Source organism: Callorhinchus milii, unplaced genomic scaffold, assembly GCF_018977255.1.
Source record: "Callorhinchus milii isolate IMCB2004 unplaced genomic scaffold, IMCB_Cmil_1.0 Scaffold1, whole genome shotgun sequence".
NCBI lineage: Eukaryota > Metazoa > Chordata > Chondrichthyes > Chimaeriformes > Callorhinchidae > Callorhinchus > Callorhinchus milii.
In genome coordinates, this window is record NW_024704742.1 from 49,383,497 (window position 1) to 49,403,568 (window position 20,072).

Here is a 20,072-nt window from a genome sequence, read left to right on the forward strand (position 1 = left end):
CCCTGACCATTTCCCCCCTCCTCGCTCCCTCCCTTCCCTCCCCTCACCCTGACCATTTCCCCCCTCCTCGCTCCCTCCCTTCCCTCCCCTCACCCTGACCATTTCCCCCTGCTCGGGTCCTGACCCAACTGTGCAGCGCCTTGGGACGTCCTCCTGACGTGAAAGGCGCTTTATAAATGGAATCTTGTTGTTGTTGTTGTTTTTCAGTACTTTCAATGTTAGAAAAAAAAGGACACACAAAGACACTTTTAATATTTAATGATTTGTATCACTTTACCTGATGCTGGTATAAAGTCAACCATGATGCAGCCTTATGCATTATTGAGGTGGACGGCTGGCAGTGACTTTATTGTCTTATGTCTGAATGGTAACGGCTAGTGCTAGATGTTTAAAACGTCTCTCCACGATATATGGCTATGGACTTATAAGTTTGCAAGTGTTTGTAAAAGATTTTCTGCTGACAAAGACAATGTGAACTGTACTCTTTGATGGATGAAGTTAGGCTCAAGAGCACAATGAAGCCGGAGGGAGAGAGGCCGCAAAAGAAAGTCAGGTTTCGGATATCTTCTGCGAAGAGTGGCAGGATCCTGAAGGAGGTGTACACTGATGAAGATCCCAGGGAGCCGCAGGACTTGGAATGTGCCAGCAATTCAGGGACTGAGCCGTACAGTGGACATAGCGAAGTCAACGGCCATAACGAGCAGCACTTTGGGTTAGAAACCGATGAAAGTGAAAGCGAGTGTGACGACATGCTCTTATTAGTGAGCACCACAAAGGACAGAGGCTTCAGTGCAAAGAGAATTAATATCTTGAGTAAAAATGGTACAGTCAGAGGTGTCAAACACAAAGTCAGTGCCGGTCAGGCTCTTTTCAGTAACTTGTCAAACAGTGCTGCTCAGGTATGTCGTTAAGAATCTCAAACTTGTGAGAAGTAAAGTTATTGCTCGTTGTCGTGATAACTAACACTGGCGTCAACTTGTGACTTTTCTTTAAATTTGCAGAATCAATACTTCTCAACGTTCCCATAGGTTTAAGATTTGTAACAAGATCTGAAAACCGTAAGGAAAGAGGAGGTGAAACCAGCTCCTGAGTACAGTCCACAAATTAAACTGAAATGAAATATACTTAAGTGGAAATGTTGTTATTCTGAACTGGAGTTGCTGATCTAAATAAATTGATTGGCCCCCAAGCTTTCTGGTTGTCTCTCCTTGAAGTCCAGAGTCCAGTAATATAAAATACTGTACCACTTTATCAAGCGAGCGATGCAATGGATTAGGATTACTGCTGGCTCCTTTTCTGTTTTCTGTTCCACCCAGTCTGCAAATACTGTATCAACAGCCATCTGGTGCTAGAACATAGGAAATACAGCTGAGAGATTTGGGAAATGGATACGTACGTCATTGGCAAATGATACATTGGAGGATAAATAGGTTCTAAATAAATTGGAGTTTATGTCCCTTTGTTAAAAGCAACGTCTTACTTTTCACTTTTAAAATCTGTTTTAATTTTATTTCAGTGAGGTTTTAAAGGCCTCATTAAAATGTATAGCTTCTGTCCAGTTGCAATATTATAATAACAATATTATAATCCCTGATTGTGACAAATACCAACTTCAAGCATTTAAATCAATTTAAATAAGAAACTCGGATGTCTAATTTGCGATATTTCTTAATGGGCTTACTTAATAAGGAATCAGTCTCGCACAAATGGGTGTTTTTTCAAGAAAGCAGATTTACGGCATCCGGGACATTTTCTCTGATGCGGTCTACTTTCAGAGTGGAGATAAGGATTTCTTATTAAGGAAACCTGGTGAGAAATATTGCAAGTTAGATCACTGTACATTTCCTCATTTTAAATAAATCATTTTTTGGCCATTCATAATTTGTCAGTGTGATGCATCAACTGTGACTGCACACAATGAAAATAACTGAGGTTTTTCTGAAACTCACTGCACAACAGTATCTGAACCCAGTGTGTATGTGTGCCTGTACGCATATTATCCCTGACTGCCTATTGGAATGTAGATTGCCAACCCAACGTATTGAACTAAAGATGGTAGGAACAAACCATCTTAAAGAGGATGAAGGAACAGAGAGACCTGGGGGTTCATATAAGTAGATCTTTGAAAGTGGCAGAACAGGTAGATAAAGCTGTTAAAAAAGCATACAGGCTACTAGGCTTTATAAATAGGGGCATAGAATACAAAAGTCAGGAAGTTATGATGAACCTTTATAAAACACTGGTTAGGCCTCAGCTCGAGACTGTGTTCAGTTCTGGGCACCACACTTTAGGAAGGATGTCAAGGCAGTAGAGAGGGTGCAAAGAAGATTTGCCAGGATGGTACCAGGAATGAGGGGCCTCAGTTATGAGGAGAGGTTAGAGAAGCTGGGATTATTCTCCTTGGAGCAGAGAAGGTTAAGAGGAGACTTAATAGTTTTCAAAATTATGAAGGGATTTATTAGGGGTGAACAAGGAGAAACTATTTCCACTGGCGGGTGGGTCGGTAACCCAAGGACACCGATTTAAACTAGTTGTTAAAAGAAACAGAGGGGAGATGAGGAGAAATTTTTTCACACACTGAGTTGTTTGGATCTGGAGTGCGTTGCTTGAAAGGGTGGTGGAAGCCGATTCGATAACAACTTTTAAGAGTGAAATAGATAATTACTTAGCAGGACAAGTTTGCAGGGCTATGGGGAGAGAGCAGGGGAGTGGGATTGATTTGGATAGCTCTTTTCAAAGAGCTGGTACAGACACGATGGGCCAAATGGCATCCTTCTGTGCTGTAAAATTCTATGATTCTGATTCACTGCATGTTGTGATATTATTTCCTGAAGCTCATTGTATTACAGAGCTTTGAACTGTCTCCAACCGTTACACTTGAGCTGACACAATACTATTCAACTGCTGATGGATGGCTCTCAGTGGAGTCTAAACAATAGGAATTGCTTTTGATTTGACGGGTTTGCAGTGGGATTATCATGCCACATTTATTTTGCTTTGTACGTAAATGCAAAGCGGGATTTCTAATTAGCCAGGACATTACATTTCTGTCCCAGTGTCATGGTGTCATCAGTGTAACAAACCAAACAATTTAGCTTACCAGCTTGGAACAATCAATGAGATCGTGTAATTCATAACAACATTCAGCAAAGGTCTTTCAGCCCATGCAGCAGATCATTGTTATTCATCCAGACCCAGCTTTCGAAACTGACCTGATAAGGTTTTAATTTCTGTTTGCTGTTTCCTTCCAGTGACCCATAGCCCTCCACTCCCAGTTGAACCAATTGTTCAGAATATTTAACAATTAAAAATAATAGTCCTACATAATTCTTGCATTTGATAAAGAGCATTTCCCTTCAGGCAGATGTCTCAAAGGGCTTTGCAGGATTTACTATGACGTGAAGTGACTGTTTACTTTGTAGATGAACGTGGCAGCCAATTTATGGCCAGCAACATCCCACAAAACAGTAATGTAGTGAATGATCAATTTTATTGTTGCAGTATATATAGCATTTGATGTCAATCTATTAAATAAGTTATTACCACAGAGGTTATGTTTTATTCCTCTGTTTAGGTCAGTTTGTCGCTTATTAGCTTGTCTCCTGATTCTCTCTGAACCCAATGTACTGATTTTGCATTATTTTTAAAACATGTTCTACCCTAATCTTTTCTTTGAGTTATTTTTTAGCCTGTCTTCATACTCACTAGGAATCTAAAACTTTGAATCTTAGTTGTCCATGTTTGAATCCCTCTACAAGTATAGTAATACCTCCTGGATACATTGGTAGACACACACATTGGGTAACGTTTTGCTGGTAGGTAAAGTTCAACTAACTATCATATGCATATATTACAATTTCTCCGTTATAAACAATGTAAAGAAGAGCAACATGTATGACCTTAGTGATGGAGAAATGAGCTATAAGCAACAATTAGACAAGCTAGGGGTCTTCAGTCAGAGACTTCTTAAAGGGGACCTTACAGAGTTATGTAAGATTTTAAATGCGATTTTCCCTGGACATTCAAGCTTTCCCATTCAGTAATAAGATAAGTGGGGTTTCCTTGGAGCTGAACTGGCTCCAAGGTGACATGCCTGGGAATGGGATGCCAGAATTGAGCCAGCCCTCTGTAGCAGTCTTGGTGGTCCTGTTCTTGAGCCAAGCAGGGCACTGCTGATGACCGCACAGCCAGCCTGGCTCATCAGCAGGACCTGGAAGGGTAGTGAATCTAACCCAGGTCTCTTGGGTGGTCTAACCACTGAGCTGCAGGACTCCACAATAGCATCATTCACATCATTAGGATGCCTCAAACTGCTTCACAGGATTTACTGGGAAGTATAGCGATTGTGTATTGTTTAGATGAAATCAGCTGCTAATTTGTTCAGCGTAATGTCCCACAAACAGCCATGAAATGAATGACCAATTTTATCTGGGGGTTTGTTGGCCAGGATTCTTCTGAATATTGTGAACAGCAGAGGTTCTCGCACGGTTCCATGGAGTACGCCCACCAGTCTCAGTTATCCATTTAGAACTATTTTCTACCATTGATCACTACCCTGTACTTCCTATTAATTAACTTATTTGTTGCTTCCTCTTTTACTCCAAAATCTTTCATTTTAAGACGCAAGTGTGTTATAAGTCACTTCTGACTTAATGTCTCCTGAACACCAAGCTACATAACATCCTTTACACTAATATCAACCATTAATTTGGTGCAAACCTCAAATAATTGAAATCATTTTATATTATGTTTGACTTTCAGTGTTGGCTTGGAATTATTGCTGTTTTTCTTATTAACTGTACTCAGCATACAAGAGTCCAATGTTTTTCTTATTACAGTTAAATCTAACAGGCTTGGAATTCCTGGAATCATACTTCGCTGACCTTTTAAAAAATTGGAACATTTGCTATTTTTTGATCAACTTCTCCTGTCCGTATGTTTAAGGAGCTGCTAGTAATTTCACGCCAGAGCTGCCCCTGCCTCTGTTCTAATTTCCTTAAGTGCCACTGAGCAATGAACATCCCTCTGCCTGAGAAATCTTACCTCCCTCACTAGAAACTGGCACTAGGCCAACCTGCTCAAAAGCACGAACAGTAAAATGTGCAACACTATTTATTTTCCATATTCTAGACTTAGTATATTTTTCTGCCTCTTTCATAACTCCTCATCTCCATGATATCCTGTTATTCTGTCATAAAAATCTCCCAACACCCTAGTTAAATCTACGCAGAGATTTGCCCATGCTATACTGAATGAACTACAATTCATTTATGTTATGTGTTGGAAACATATGGTTCAATAAATTTAGTGGTTCTCACTTTTTGCATAATTTATTTCTCGTGTCACATGTGATTAATTTCCTACTCCACTCGATTTCCAGAAGTGACTCATTCAATGCCCGGAAAAATAATACATTCAATAATCTGTCCTAGATCGAGTCTATATTTCTAACTCGGTGACTCTTGGTGCTATAAAGATAGATATATAAAACTGGTAATGCAGGAAGGGGTTGAACCAGAGAGTACCTATTTTACTGTAAAGCCATTGAGTACTATAGCAAGACTGTGAAAAAATTGTTCTTATTTACATTAATGCCTATACTTAAAATATAAAAACACAGGGGTGTAAGGAGATTAATTTGCTCCAGCGGTAAGTTAGGTAACATTTGACAGTTTGTATGTAGTATGAAGCAACAGAAAATGTCCCTTACATGGAGCAAAAGGCCATTAAATGCATTGACAAGGGGAAAGTAACCACTTCAATGAGTGACACACCATGAATATTCATTAGTTTCATTATAACATTTTAAAACAAATGTTTAAACAATCATCTTATCACTGGGAGTTTCTCCCTCCCTAATTTCTAGCTGGAATCCTCAACAATAGGTTTTCACAATGTGAACAAAATCTAGAGAGGAAGGGAGAGCAAAAAGCACTTTACACAATGGGTTAAAAATGCAATGCCAGCTCGTACTCCAATTCACTGTCTGTCTCCTTCACTCAGCATACCTCCAACCCCTCTATGCTATCTATCATCAGTGGCCATTCCTTCAGCGCCTACACCCCTAACCTCTGTAACTCCTTGCTTCATTCCCTCTGCTTTTCCCCTTCTTTATTTATTTTTAAATCCTTTTTTAAGATTTACCTCTTTGCTTGCACCTATGGTCACCTTCCCCCCTTCCCCCCGCTCAATGTCCAACCCCGCCATTGTGCAGCGCTCTGACATGCTATCCTGTGTGAAGGGAGCTATATAAATTATTCCACATTCAATGGTACGCCATAAAATGTTATCTACATATTTCCGTAACATGACAGCCACCCAGCTAAAGACCTCATCTGGTTTTGTTTCCCATAATGCTATCACCAGTTGGCTGTGAACTTGGGTGTAAGGGAGTAGAGTTATGCAGAGTTACATAGATTGATCCAGCATGAAAACTGGCCATTTGGCCCAACTAGTCAGTACCTGTATTCGTACACAAGCACTCATACCTCCAATTCTCCTCATCTATCCCCCAATTTCCTTCATTTATGCTCCTATATATTGAAACTACTTTATTTATATTTAAATGTCAAATTGATTCTTTTCTCCATTTTTTGTTGGAGCAAACCTTTTGACTTATTAATAATAATTAATAATAATCGTTTACCATAAATATACAATCAGTTCACTTTACAGTAAAATCCTGTGAAGCGCTTTGAGACATTTTGATGACATGACAAGGCACTATATTAAAGGGATTATTATTATTAATTGAATTTCCAGATCACCTTTAAACTCAAATCTAGCTTTAACTATAAGTGTTTAAGTGAAGTTTTTAATTTTGAGGTTTCTTGACGACGTGATGAAACACTGTATCAAATCAAATACAAGGATGACAGAAAAACAAGCTCCCAAATTAAGACTTTTTTTAAAAAAAACAGTTGTCCAAATCTGCATGCTGTGAAATGTTAAGAAAATAGCCTTAAGTCTAGAATTGGGTAGAATTGCTGGTCCATGGATCAAATTATTAAATACGTTTTAAAAATTGAAATTTATTTAGTGGGTAAAATGCCGTAAATATAAGAATTTTAATTGGGGAATACCTTAACGACAATTTCTAAGGGGAGCTGTTAATAATGTCTCTGAGCCACAAATATCCAAGTTATACTCTGATAACTTCAAGTACATCATGCGAGCATTTCTCTAACTCAATCAATTTTTGAAGTGAAGTTTCCAACAAGCAATGTGGTGAACCTGGTTTCTGGAAGGAGCCATATCTGTAGCTAGAATTTGACTCCCATCACTGATTGTCTCAGTTAAAGGATCCAATATTTATTTAGGAAAATGCAGCTTGGATTTATAGCAGCTTGGATTTATAGCAGCTTGGATTTATAGCGGTGAGGACATTGTAACATTTATCAAATATCCCTGTTTCTGATGCAGGAAGTTTTTAAAATATTGGGTTGAAAATTGCAATATGTGATGTGTTAATTGTAACTGATGAAAATGATCCCATTGCAGAAAATTCCACTCTACTCTGTTAATCCTTCAGAATGATTAGTCTCGAAGCTTACCCATGATTACCATTAGACTTTCTGGCATGCAAAGGGTATTGTTGAAATGCTGGATAACTGGCTTCCTGCTTAACTCGACAAAAAACTGAGTAATGCTACCAATAATGGCAGCCCATGGCATTGGAGTACCGTTCTGGACATTCCCTAATGAAATAATGTAGAACGTACGTACTTACAGCAAATGAGGTCTCACAGCACCGAATACACAATGAATATAATGAAATTGGCAGCTAGACAAGCTGAGCTTCCGCACTGCCTTACATCAGTGCTTCATAATGAATATTATTTCAGTAAATAACTTTTTTTATTTTAAACAATTATGCAAATGATAAAAAAAGTTGAACAACCAAATTAAGCTTCTAGAGTAAAGAAAAGCACTTATGCAAACATTAAATTGTAAGGCAAGCTAGCAGAGTATGCAGCAGATGGCTTCCCCTGTCTATCACTATGCAGGGATGCTGTTCCAAAATAATAATTGACAGCACTTAAATGACACAAAGGCAATCCTACCTGCACACATGATGCAAAGTTGAATGTTTCCAAATATGCAGCTAAGCGAGGCTAAATCAAAATGACAGCCAGACAGCTTGAGCTGTTCCTACCTGCCAGTTAGATAGACAGGAAGAAGCAAGTAAAAATTGAACTTTTATGAGACCTTTTATGAGAAACGTCTCAAACTGCTTCACAAGCAATTACTTCAAGTCTAGTGACTGTTTTCATAGGCAAATGTGGCATCCATTTGAACACCGCATCATCACACAAGCAGTAATGAAGTGAATGATGATCAATCAAGTTTGCAGATGAGCTGGGAAAGTAATAAACAGTGAGGAGAATATAGCAAACAGCAAGAGGACATAGACAGACTGGTAAAATGGGCAGACATGTGGCAGATGAAGTTTAATGTGGAGAAATGTGAATTGATGTATTTTGGAAGGAAGAATGAGGAGAGGCAATATAAGCTGATGGTAGAATCTTAAAGGGGGTGAAGGAACAGAGAGACCTGGGGCTTCATGTAAGTAAATTGTTGAAGGTGTCAGGACAGGTAGATAAAGCTGTTAAAAATGCATATGGGATACTAGGCTTTATAAATAGGGGCATAGAATGCAAAAGTTAGGAAGTTATGATGAGCCTTTCCAAAATACTGGTTAGATCTCAACTAGAGTACTGTAATAATCAGTTCTGGGCATCACACCTTAGGAAGGATGTCAAGGCATTGGAAAGGATGCAAAGGAGATTTGTCAGGATGGTACGAGGAATGAGGAATGAGGAAGCTAGGATTATACTTGGAGCAGAGAAGGTTAAGAGGAGACTTAATAGAAGTTTTCAAAATTATGAGGGGATTTGATAAGGATGAACAAGTAGAAACTATTTCCACTGGCGGGTGGGTTGATAACGTGATAACACCGATTTAAACTAGTTGTTAAAAGAAACAGAGGGGAGGTGAGGAGAAATCTTGTCACACACAGAGTTGTTCGGATCTGGAATGCATTGCCAGCAAGGGTGGTGGAAGCCGATTCAATAACAACTTTTAAGAGAGTAGATAATTATTTGGGGAAGACAAGTTTGCAGGGCTATGGAGGACAGTGGGGGAGTGAGATTGATTTGGATAGTTCCTGTGTCTCTGAGTGTGTGTGTGTGTGTGTCATTCTCTGTGTCTGTGAGTGTGTCTCTCTATATCTGTGAGTGTATGTGTCTCTCTCTATCTGTGAGTGTGTGTGTCTCGCTATATATGTGAGTGTGTGTGTCTCTCTCTGTGTCTGTGAGTATGTGTGTCTCTCTGAGATCAAATAGATCGATGGGCCTTCTTCATCTTGTGACCTTTTGAACTGGGTATTTTTGACAGTGTTGATTTAACTGGTGTTTATGTACTCGGAAAGCAGGGCTCCTGACTAAGTAATTCTTTATATGGAACTTATTAACTCTAAGGGAAAGAAGAACCTCCTCCCATTACATGCTGATGGCAGATGGCAGGGGTACAGACATGATGAGCCAAATAGCGCCTTTCGTACAATTGTTTGTTTCTATATTCCATGTGAATGACCAGAGCATTGAACTCATTTAAAAAAGAGCTTGATGCTGTGATGGGAGGATGGTGGGATGGATGAGAAGGATGAGATCAAATAGGTCGATGGGCCTTCTTCATCTTGTGACCCTTTGAACTGAGAATACATTACTTGCCGGTGGTCGTTATGCATTCAAGGGATTTTTCAAATACATTGACTATGCTTTACAATGCAGGTGACCAGAAACAAATTAAACTGAAGCTCTTTAGAGCCAGTTACTTGTAAATACCAATTAATTAGGAAAGTAACCTGGTATGAAAATGGTGAGACTGAGTTTGAGACCATTTGTTGTATATTTTGCAGCCATCACTAAAGCTAGAATTTGGAAGAATAATAATCTACACAACCAGCCTCCGTGTCGTAAGGACCACATTTGACCGCTGTGAACTGGTGAGGAAGATTTTCCAGAATCACAGAGTAAAGTTTGAAGAGAAAAATATTGCTCTGGATAGTGACTATGGCAAGGAGCTGGAAGAGCGCTGCAAGAGAGCAAGTGAATCCCCTTCGTTGCCTGTGGTTTTCATTGATGGTCATTACCTTGGGGTAAGTTGAAGAATACTGATGGGCAAACACTGGGTGATGGGCAAACGGTACTTTGACATAAAGTTTCTTCATCTGCCCATTTGATCCTTTTTTTTACATTTTAAGACCTTTTTCAAATCCAATGACTTTGCTTTCCACTGTTCCTCCCTACTGCATCACCATACTTTCATATTTTCTTCTTTAGCTAGACAATTGTATTCCAATCTAATCTCTGGATGTCTCCATAGACGCAAACAGTGCTATATGGTTGGTGGACAGAAGGTGCCAGTTTATTGTGGGGGAGGATTAGTTCTTACAGTTTCTTCAACCCAGAGATGGAATTCAATTAACATAGTACATTAGTTATTGCAAACTCCAGTGGATTAATCAAGTATTCATGTACGTTTTGACCTGAAATCTGATTAGGTATCATATATACACTGCTACAAGCAGCCTTATGCTGTTCAGCTGCTAGATGTGAAGTTGTGTTCTGAAGCAGTATCCTTTGTGAAGGGCACTATATAAATGCAAGTTGTTGTTGTAAACAGTAACAGTAAGTAAATGTTTTTCACTCTTTGTATGGTACTTTATTCCTTCAAAGATTTCTTTAAGAAATTAAACATTTCTAAAGAAATCAATTTTTGGGGGGCCAGCAAAGCTTTCTTAATGAGAAGTGAAACAAGGCCATTTTGTAGAGTCTTCTTGTCGTGATGCAGGGTAGGAAGATGCAGAAAGAAATAGTTGTAGAATTAATATAAAAAATTTGGTCAAGAGTTCTGAAGTTGCATTGATTGAACTTAGATGTTCATTTCAGGCTAATTTGTGAACACTTGAAATATCCCAATTGGGTTATCTGAGTTTAGCATGGCATCTTACAAATTACAGCTTATAATAAAGGTGATAAAGACTCACTGATCCTCCAATTGTTCCTCAGTGAATTACATTTTCTTCACCTTGATATGTGTTGTATTCCTAATAAGATATAACTCGTATCAATGACACCAATGAGAACTTCACTAGCAAAAGTACAACAACTTGCATTTATATAGTGCCCTTCACGCTGAGTAGCATCCTGGAGCGCTATCGTAGCAATATACAATATTAGTAGAATCTTATAAATATACTTAAGATACATTCATATTTTAATAATATTCCCAAACACTTCTTGTGATTACCTGTCACATCAGTATCTGATCCTTGGCAGTCAATCTGGTGATAAAGAATAGTTCAGTGGAGGTGTCACTGATACTGCCACTCTTTTTCAGGATGCAGTGAGGCATCTAATTTGCAACTGGTGAGAGAGAAGTATACTTTGGTTTTCTCCATTATTTCCCCTGTTACTGTTGTTGCATGAGTTGACATTGGTGAAGATTATGGTGATGGTTCAGTATCATGCTGTGGATTCAAATGCTGTTGAGTCCCAAGAACCATAGAACGATTGTGTTATTAGCGGACAAAAATACAGACAGACAGACACACATCAGACATTTTGTCTTTATTAGTATAGATAATTATACAAAATTATATACATAAGGAGAGGGGGAGGGGCTAAAACCCATAGAGGAGAGGCTAAACCCCAGCCAGCCCTGGGTGAGGCCCCAACTCGAGCCCCAGGCTTCATTCTCCCCGGCTAATCTCTGCTACACCACGGCGCGTAGGAACCTGGAAATCCCGCGACCTTACCGAGCCAACCGTCATCCGCCATGGCCCAACTCTGACATGGCACTGCCCAGCCCAGGGCCGCCCAGGAGCAGCAGGAAAAGCAGCCGAATGGCTGCCGTCAATGCCGCTCAAGGCAACTTCCACCTCACCACAGTCATCTTGTTCCCACCGCTTGGCTTCATCTGAGTGCATGCTGCGTATGTACGTACATGCATGCATGTATGTGCACAATGCCTCAGCGCCACTAGGAGTCGGAGAGGCCACCAGGTGTAACTGCAGCGCAAAACGCAAAACTGCCGTACATATGTGATAAACGTGTTTAGGTCATGGTTTATCAACGATAGGCGATTCCTCCCCCAAAAAAATATGCCAATGACACTCCCCCATGCAAGACCTTTCCGATGAGGTATAAATCATGTCTCTACGTCAATCGGTTATTGAGTTCTTGGTGGACAGACAACTACACAGATAGACAGACATTTCGTTTTTATTAGTATAGATATATCATATTTTACTTGTGCCTTTCATTTATTTATTGCATTAAAGTTGCATGCCCAGAAGTTCTTCCATAACTAAAGAGGAAGTTCCATGAATAAGTGTTCTTTAAAAATCAAACCATTACAAATATTATAATTATCATTAACATTTTATAATGTTTGACATAAATTATTGCTAGGAATAAGAAATTTCACAATTATAAATTGACATTAATAATTGCTGGATTATAATTATCACATTGAACGTATCATGAAACACCACAAATTTCACCTGATATTTTTTATTACTCTTTCTGGTTCTGTATTTTTTGTGGGTTCTAGTTAATCTCCCATGAGGTTACTCATGGCAAAAATGAAAATAAAATCTCCTGGACAATGTTTACAATTGCTTACATATCAGAGGACAGAAATAGATAAACAGCATAACATAACTATGATATAATTTTATAGGTATGAATAGATGTAAACATAGTAACTGAATTAAGTCATGGTGGTAATGGTGATGCAAAAGGAAGAAAATTGCTCAAGTATTTCATTAATGCCATGTTAGACTCCATTTTGGTTACATTTGTGCCTACCCAGCGACATGAAGGTACTCTATTAGCAATCAAATATCCAAGACATGCCCATAAACTTTATAATTACACGCTGTTCACGAAACAGAGTAATACTCATTGTCTTGTCCCTGTGACTTGCTAATCTTTAGAGCAAAATGTGGACCAGACATTTCCGGTCCAGATCGGTGGTACTTCATCAAATGGTGGGTCAGCATCAGAGTAAATCAGAGATGTGGGAGATGCACTTATGATGTGTAGTCTCAGCATTGATTAAGCATTAATTAGAGACTAGAACAGATTACTACGAAGGATGGTTGAGGCCAGTGGACTCATTTAAAAAGCATCTTGATGCTCTGATGGGAAGGTGGGTATAATGGAGGGATGAGTTCAGATGGGCCTTATTCATCCAAACCAATCTTGTGAAATTAAATATGCGCCATTAAAAAAGGAGAGCACAGGTAAAGTATATAACAGTGCCTAGTGACTGATCACTACATTATTACCTGGGCTGAAGGAAGTTATTGATGAGTTATTAAAAGCATGATAGACAATGGTTTATGTTCCTTAGAGGAGAGGAGGTTAAGGGCTGATTTTATTGAGGTGTATAAAATAATGAAAGGAATTGACAGATTAGACAATGGGCATAGCCTTACATTCAGAACCAAATGTTTTGAAGATGTGGTATGCCCTTTGAAAGAAAAGTGCTAAATAAATGCAAGTTGTGGTGTTGTCGAATGATCTTCCCCAAAAAGCTGAAGAGGCTGAATCAATATGGATGTTTCAAAGATAGACAGATACTGAGGTAGTAGAGGTATTAATTGATATTATTATTATCATTATACGGCGCTAAGTATTAGTGGCATGATATTAAGTGGAGAGTAGGTCATTGGTATTAAAATATCTGGTAAGATCTATTAAACTAATGGAAATGCTTCTTTTAAGAGCATTAGATGCTTGAAAAGGAGAAATGCTTTGAATCTATTTCAAAATCACATCCTGAAGTGAAGTTCAGAATCGAATCAATGACCCTCAATTAAGAATCACAATACAATACATGGGAAAACCACACTGGTTTGATGCCAAACATAATAAATAATATTAATCTCTACATGTATTATAGCGCCTTTGACGTCATAAGGATAATAATAATAATCCTTGAATTTGATATAGCGTTTTTCAAGTCTTTGAAGTCTCAAAGTGCTTCACACAATATACTGTAAAGTGAATTGACTGCATTTTTGTGGGTGAAACGCGGCAGCCAAATGCGCACAGCAGTATCCCACAAACAGTGGTGGATTGAAGTGACCAAATTATTATTGTTTTTTTTTCTTGAGGGATTATTATCAGGCGTGTGGAGTGAGGAAACTTGCCCAGGATCCATCAAAGTACTTCACAGGATATGCTGTAAAGTGCAGTGAGTGTGCATCTTGTGGGTGAATGTGGTAGCCAATTTGTGGACAGCAATGTACCACAAAGAGCCGTAAAATAAGGGGGCAAGTCATTTTTTTAGGGTTTTACAGCTGGAGTTTCCATAGATGTGCTTATATTCAAGGAGTTAAAATACGTTACATCATAATATTATGCACAGAACCACAAAATAGAAATGGTTTATGCTGATTATATTCAGCTGTAAAGCTGTTCTTCTGAGATCTTATTATTCCAATTTGATAATCATGACTGTAAGTTCCCAGTTTACAATACAGGGGTTAGCTAGCCTATCACCCTCTGAATGCAGCTTTCATCTGTGTAAAGCAACTACCTAAAGATTTGAATAAAGCCTAAAAATCCTGGCGAGATAACTGAGGAAATACAGCACAGGAACCAAGTTATGTAATGTATGCTCAGAACATTTTTCATGTCTTCTCAATAATTAATGCTATTTTTTTGGCAATTTTTAGTGAATTGGTGTGTACAAGAGAAAAAAAGTTTTATTTTAAAATAAATGTGAAATGCTCCTTAACTTCAGGGATTGATTTGAAAATTCTCTTAGTCCTATTGTGCATTTATTTGCTAACAGGGTGCAGAGACAATATTGGCAATGAATGAATCAGGGGAGCTGCAGGATCTCTTAACAAAGATTGAGGTAAATATATCTTTAAGACCAAACAAGCATGCCTTAGATTTAGAGAAAGTTCAAATTCATTAAAATTGATCTGCTGTTCCTTGGCAAAAGATTTAACAGAGTAGCTGATCTAATTAGTTAACTGATGTATTCTGAAGATTACTTAAATGCATCCAGGTTGAATGATTCCAAAAATCCAACGTAATTTAAATTGATCTTTTAAATTTTGTGGCCTGATTTACCACACTGGAAATATTCTTTTGACCTTTGGAGTACTGAGCCTTTGTCCTCTTGGATGCAACTTTACAGATTACAATTTTGCAGAAAATGTTAGTTTAGTGAAGAGGGATGGAATGTTGAGAAATCGTGTTTAAGCTTGTCTCAGATTGAACAGCTGAAAGATTTAATGGAATTAAATCAATGGATTAAATCAAATCAATGTTTTAATCTATGATGTACATGTTCAATGTTGCTCCTTGGTTTTGCTGCTTGGTGGTAGTGTGTAACCTGAAGTCCTTTGTGACCATAATTTGTACGAAAGCCACACAAAAAAAGGATGTATACCGCAAAGCAAAAACGTAAAAAGAATGTTAAATCGCATTTGCAGAACTGTACATGCATCCATGCGAAAATGTATTTCCTGAGCAATTCCCAAAAAACTTACATTTGATATAGGATATTTCATGTCAACAGGATGATTCAAAGTGCTTCACAGGACATACTGTAGAGTGCAGTGTCTACTTTTGTAGGTGAATGCAGTAGCAAATTTGTTTACAGCAATGCCCACAAACAGCCATGTTTGTGACTATTTATATCTATTTATATCTCAAGTGACTATTTATATTTCAGAGATTGTTGGCCAGGACCATAGGCAGTGGGTGGCTGGGGCTTGAGTGGCTCACACCCTTCAATCTATTTACAGTCACCTCTTTAAGAGGAGCTTCAAGAGAGAATCCCTGAGCCGTAAGGAGGACCACAGCCAGTCCGCTGAGCATCCCCAACCTGCGGCACCCAAAGGTCCCCTCTAACCCCTTTCCTATCTCTTACCAACCCTTTAACTGAGTTGTACTTAGCTCCTCTCCCCCCAAGAATTTTTCACCCACTGCCTATGGCTAGGATACCGGGAGAAATTAACTTGTCTTTTCAAACAGTACCATGAGATCTTTAACATCTATCTGAACAAACAGAAGGGATCTCCCATTTAAAATCTCATCCAAAGGACAGCAACTCTGACAATGCCGCACTTCCCCAGCACTGCACTGGAGTGTCAACAACGTATGAGCTCAAAGACCAAACAGGGACTTAAGGCCACAGCCTTCTGACGCACAGGTGAAAGTTTAGCATTTACAGGCTGAGAATTCATGCTTCTAGCACACCAATGAGCTGACTGAATGACACACAGTGGAGAAGTGTGGGGTGGGGGTGCAACCAGGAAGTGTGGATAAAGTGGAGGTGTGCATGCAGTGAGGAAGGGCAGAATTCAGTGTGAACGGTAAATGTATTAACCCAGTTTTCGGACAAGGTGGATACAGCAATGGAACAACAACATAAATATTTTGCCTCCATCCTGGTTGCAGATTTTTCATTAGAAATATGTAATCTGTAGATTGCATTCCCTAAGAGATGCTGCAAACTGTAAAACAGTATTTAAAGGATTAATGTAAATACCACACAGATATACTGAGATATGAGTGACTGCTCATTTAATGAGATAAGAAATAAGAGCTAATTATTTCACTAAGCTGTTAGGAGATGAGTGGCAATGAAAGTTTTAATTTGTGCATGGGCATAGAAAAAGTGGAAATGTTTGTTTTCCATCCTTGTTACTGTAAATTATTTTGTCCCAGAAAATGACGTGCTTTAATGCCTTGATATTGAAAAGTAGGTAAAAGGTGGTTTTGATTGAGCACTTGTTGGTGTGTTGACGTCCTGTAGCAAAAGTTTGGTACAATTGTAGATTTATGGTACGATTATGGATTTGTGGAATTCCCTGCCTCAATCCTTCCACGTCACCCACTCATTCTCTTTAATGCCAACTGAAGACCTACCTGTGAAGACTGTCCATATAGTCACTTTGCCTCCCTCTTCTCTCTTGCTTGGCATCCAACTATCCAGAATTCCGAGATGCTATCCTGTGTGAAAGGTGCTTTATAAATGCAAGTTGTTGAGGTAATTTTTTCTTTTGGGGGGTGAGGGTCTGTCCGTTGGTAAAATTGTGGATTTGTGGTTTTAATCTTGGACCATTAGGGAATGAATATGCATTCTTCCATTGTGGGTGGGGAGGATGAGGATAGTTAGGCACTCTGGCCAGAGAGAGCAGCAGGCAAAGTGGTCTTAAGCAAACCAACTACAGTGGGGAGGTGTTCTGGTTATACAGTGAATGGAGTAGTGAAACACACCTTTTTTTGGTCAACTGGGTGTCTGACTTGTGTGGAAACCCATCAACAACAAATTGCATTTATGTAGCACCGTTTACAATTGGACACTGGACAGTCAAGGGTTTGCACCTGAGCTGGAGGTTGGTTTCGGGAGGTGTGGGGAAAGATGACCAAACCTGTAGTCATGCTTCATCATGTTGAAGAGGATCCAAACCAGACTGAGAGTTCTAACTAATAATCTATTTATAACCAATACATAGTCCATATGCCATCACATGTGGCTCACTCCCTTCTATAATGTATTGCATATTCTGTACTCTATTTATCTTACTGTGCATACTGTGAACAATTATTTTAAAAAAATTCTGGTACAAATGAACAACCATGTATTTGTACAGGACTGCATAGAATAGAAGCCATTCTATTTGGAGATTGTATTGTGAGACATCTTTTTATTTGTTAACCTTGATTGTACAGGATAATGGCCTTATCATTCCTCCTCTTTTACTACGTGAAGTATGTTCCACCATGTGAACAATCTTTAGCTACTACCTACATCGGCACTTTCCTGGATTTGATTGAGGTAGTGTTATTTCAAGAGGGAACTCGGTAGATAACTTAAAAAAGGAGTAAGTTGCATGGGTATCAGGAAGGCCAGGTAAATAGGAGTGAATGGATTACTCTTGCAAAGCACCAGTATGGACACTGGTCTGAGTGAATTTCTATGGAGTCCTGTAGCTTTGTGGTTAGAGCACTCACCCGTAATCGAGAGGACCTGGGTTTGATTCCTGGGCAGGGCGAAACGTTGGGCAAGTTTCCTTATTCCACATGCCTCCATTTACCTAGCAGTAAGTAGGAACCTGGTTATTAGTCAATTGGTGGATCGTTTTTCTGGGTTAACAATCCCTTCAAATAAATAAATAACAACAATTTGGTCACTCAATCCATGACAGTTTGTGGGATACTGCTGTGGGCAATTGGCTGCCACATTTGGCCCACAAAATATACAATTAATTCACTTTATCTATATATAATATATATCTGTATAATATTGTGAAGCGGTTTGAGACGTTTTGAAGATGTGATAAGCGCTATATCAAATGCAAGGATTATTATTATAAATTTCTATGGTTATATAGATCTATCACATGATAACCCATGACATTTTAGAAATTAATATAAGGGCTAATATGAACCTTGATCCTTAGGTCAACATGCCTTTTCTATGTGAGTATAGTTGCTGAATAGGATAGTGACTGTATACATTGAAGGCAAACGCACAGCCAATATGCTCAGCAAAGTCCCACAAACATCTAAGTTGTGAATAACCAATTTTATCTGAAGGACTGTTGGCCAGGACCCTGAGAGAAACTCCCTTCTCTTTTTTTAGAGAGTGGCATGGGATCTTCAATGTCCATTTGGATAGGCAGATGCACCTCAGTTTAATGTCTCATCCAAAGGACGACAAGGAACTCGAAGTCCCTATGCGGGGCTTGAATCCATAAGCTATGACTCAGAAGCAAGAGTGCTACCAACTGAGCCAGACTGACACCATCTCCCTCCATATTTCTATTATTACAGGCACTGTTTAGCAAATTAATAATCATATTTATACATCATGCAACCTGAAGGACTTCGTTTTCATGCAACTTAATAATATTTTGGGTATTGGTTTGGACACAGTGGATTATCAAATTGGGGTTCATCTCTGATATGACTGTAGATTTGTTTGAAAAAAGGGAATTGCTGAACAAGACTTATTTTTGTCTTTCCCTGCAGAAAGACCAGCACCCGCAGGAGTGTTTGGCTTGCGGTGGATTTGCCTTTGTTCCATGCTCAGTGTGCCATGGGAGCAAGATGTCCGGGTTTCGAAACTGCTTCACCGATTCCTTCAAATCTCTCAAATGTACCTCATGCAACGAAAATGGATTACAGCATTGCAAACTCTGTGCAATGTAATAATAACAATACTATCCCTTGCATTTGATACAGCGCCTTATCACGTCTTTGAGATATCTCAAAGCGCTTCACGGAATATATTGTTAAATGAATTGACTGTATATTTTGTGGGTGAAACACGGTAGCAATTGCTCACAGTTTCACAGTATCGATCTCAAAACCGCATTGTACTGACATTTGTTGTAGCATGTCAATAAAAATATTTCTAAGACGTTTGCTTTGCATTCTTAATTTTAATAAATATTTGAATATTATTCATATTCAAATCCTCACATCAAACACCAGTGCGAAAAGGTCCTAGACTTCTTCGCCTCAAAGATTGAAAACATCTACTTGGTTGCAATGTCCTCCCCCACACCCCATGTCCCCTTCCACCCCAGCCAGACCATCCACACTGCCTTCTCCCTCTGCCACGCCTCCTGCAACTCCACCCTCCTTACTCTCCTTTGCCCCCATTTCTCCCTCTTTCATCTGAACCACAATCACCTGCATGAAGTTCACCACCTGCTGCTGACCCCCTCCCCACCCAGCTGCTGGCCACTCAACTCTCCCTCCTTCCCTCCTGCTGGCCGACAGGGTCAAACAGTCTCTGTCCTCAGGCTCTGTTCCACTCCCCCTGAAAACCGCTGTTATCGCACTCCTCCTCAAAAAACCCATCCTCGATCTCTCTAACCTATCATACAATCATCCCATTTCCAACCTATCCTTCCTTGTCAAAGTCCTGGAATGCATTGTTGCAGGTCAACTTCAGTCACACCTCTCCCTCCACTACCTCCTTGAGCCCTTGCAGTCTGGTTTTCGACATGCCCACAGAACAGA

The 20,072-nt window shown here is 39.2% G+C and overlaps 1 protein-coding gene across 1 annotated transcript; it reads left to right on the top strand.

The window, feature by feature from the left end:
• The first annotated feature begins 515 nt into the window (after nt 1-515).
• grxcr1a (glutaredoxin and cysteine rich domain containing 1 a) lies at nt 516-19,253 on the top strand. Its single transcript, XM_007892697.2, has 4 exons — nt 516-899; nt 9,920-10,159; nt 14,872-14,937; nt 19,074-19,253. Exons 1-4 carry the CDS (start codon nt 516-518, stop codon nt 19,251-19,253), a joined length of 870 nt encoding a protein of 289 aa, XP_007890888.1.
• Nucleotides 19,254-20,072: the final 819 nt, after the last annotated feature.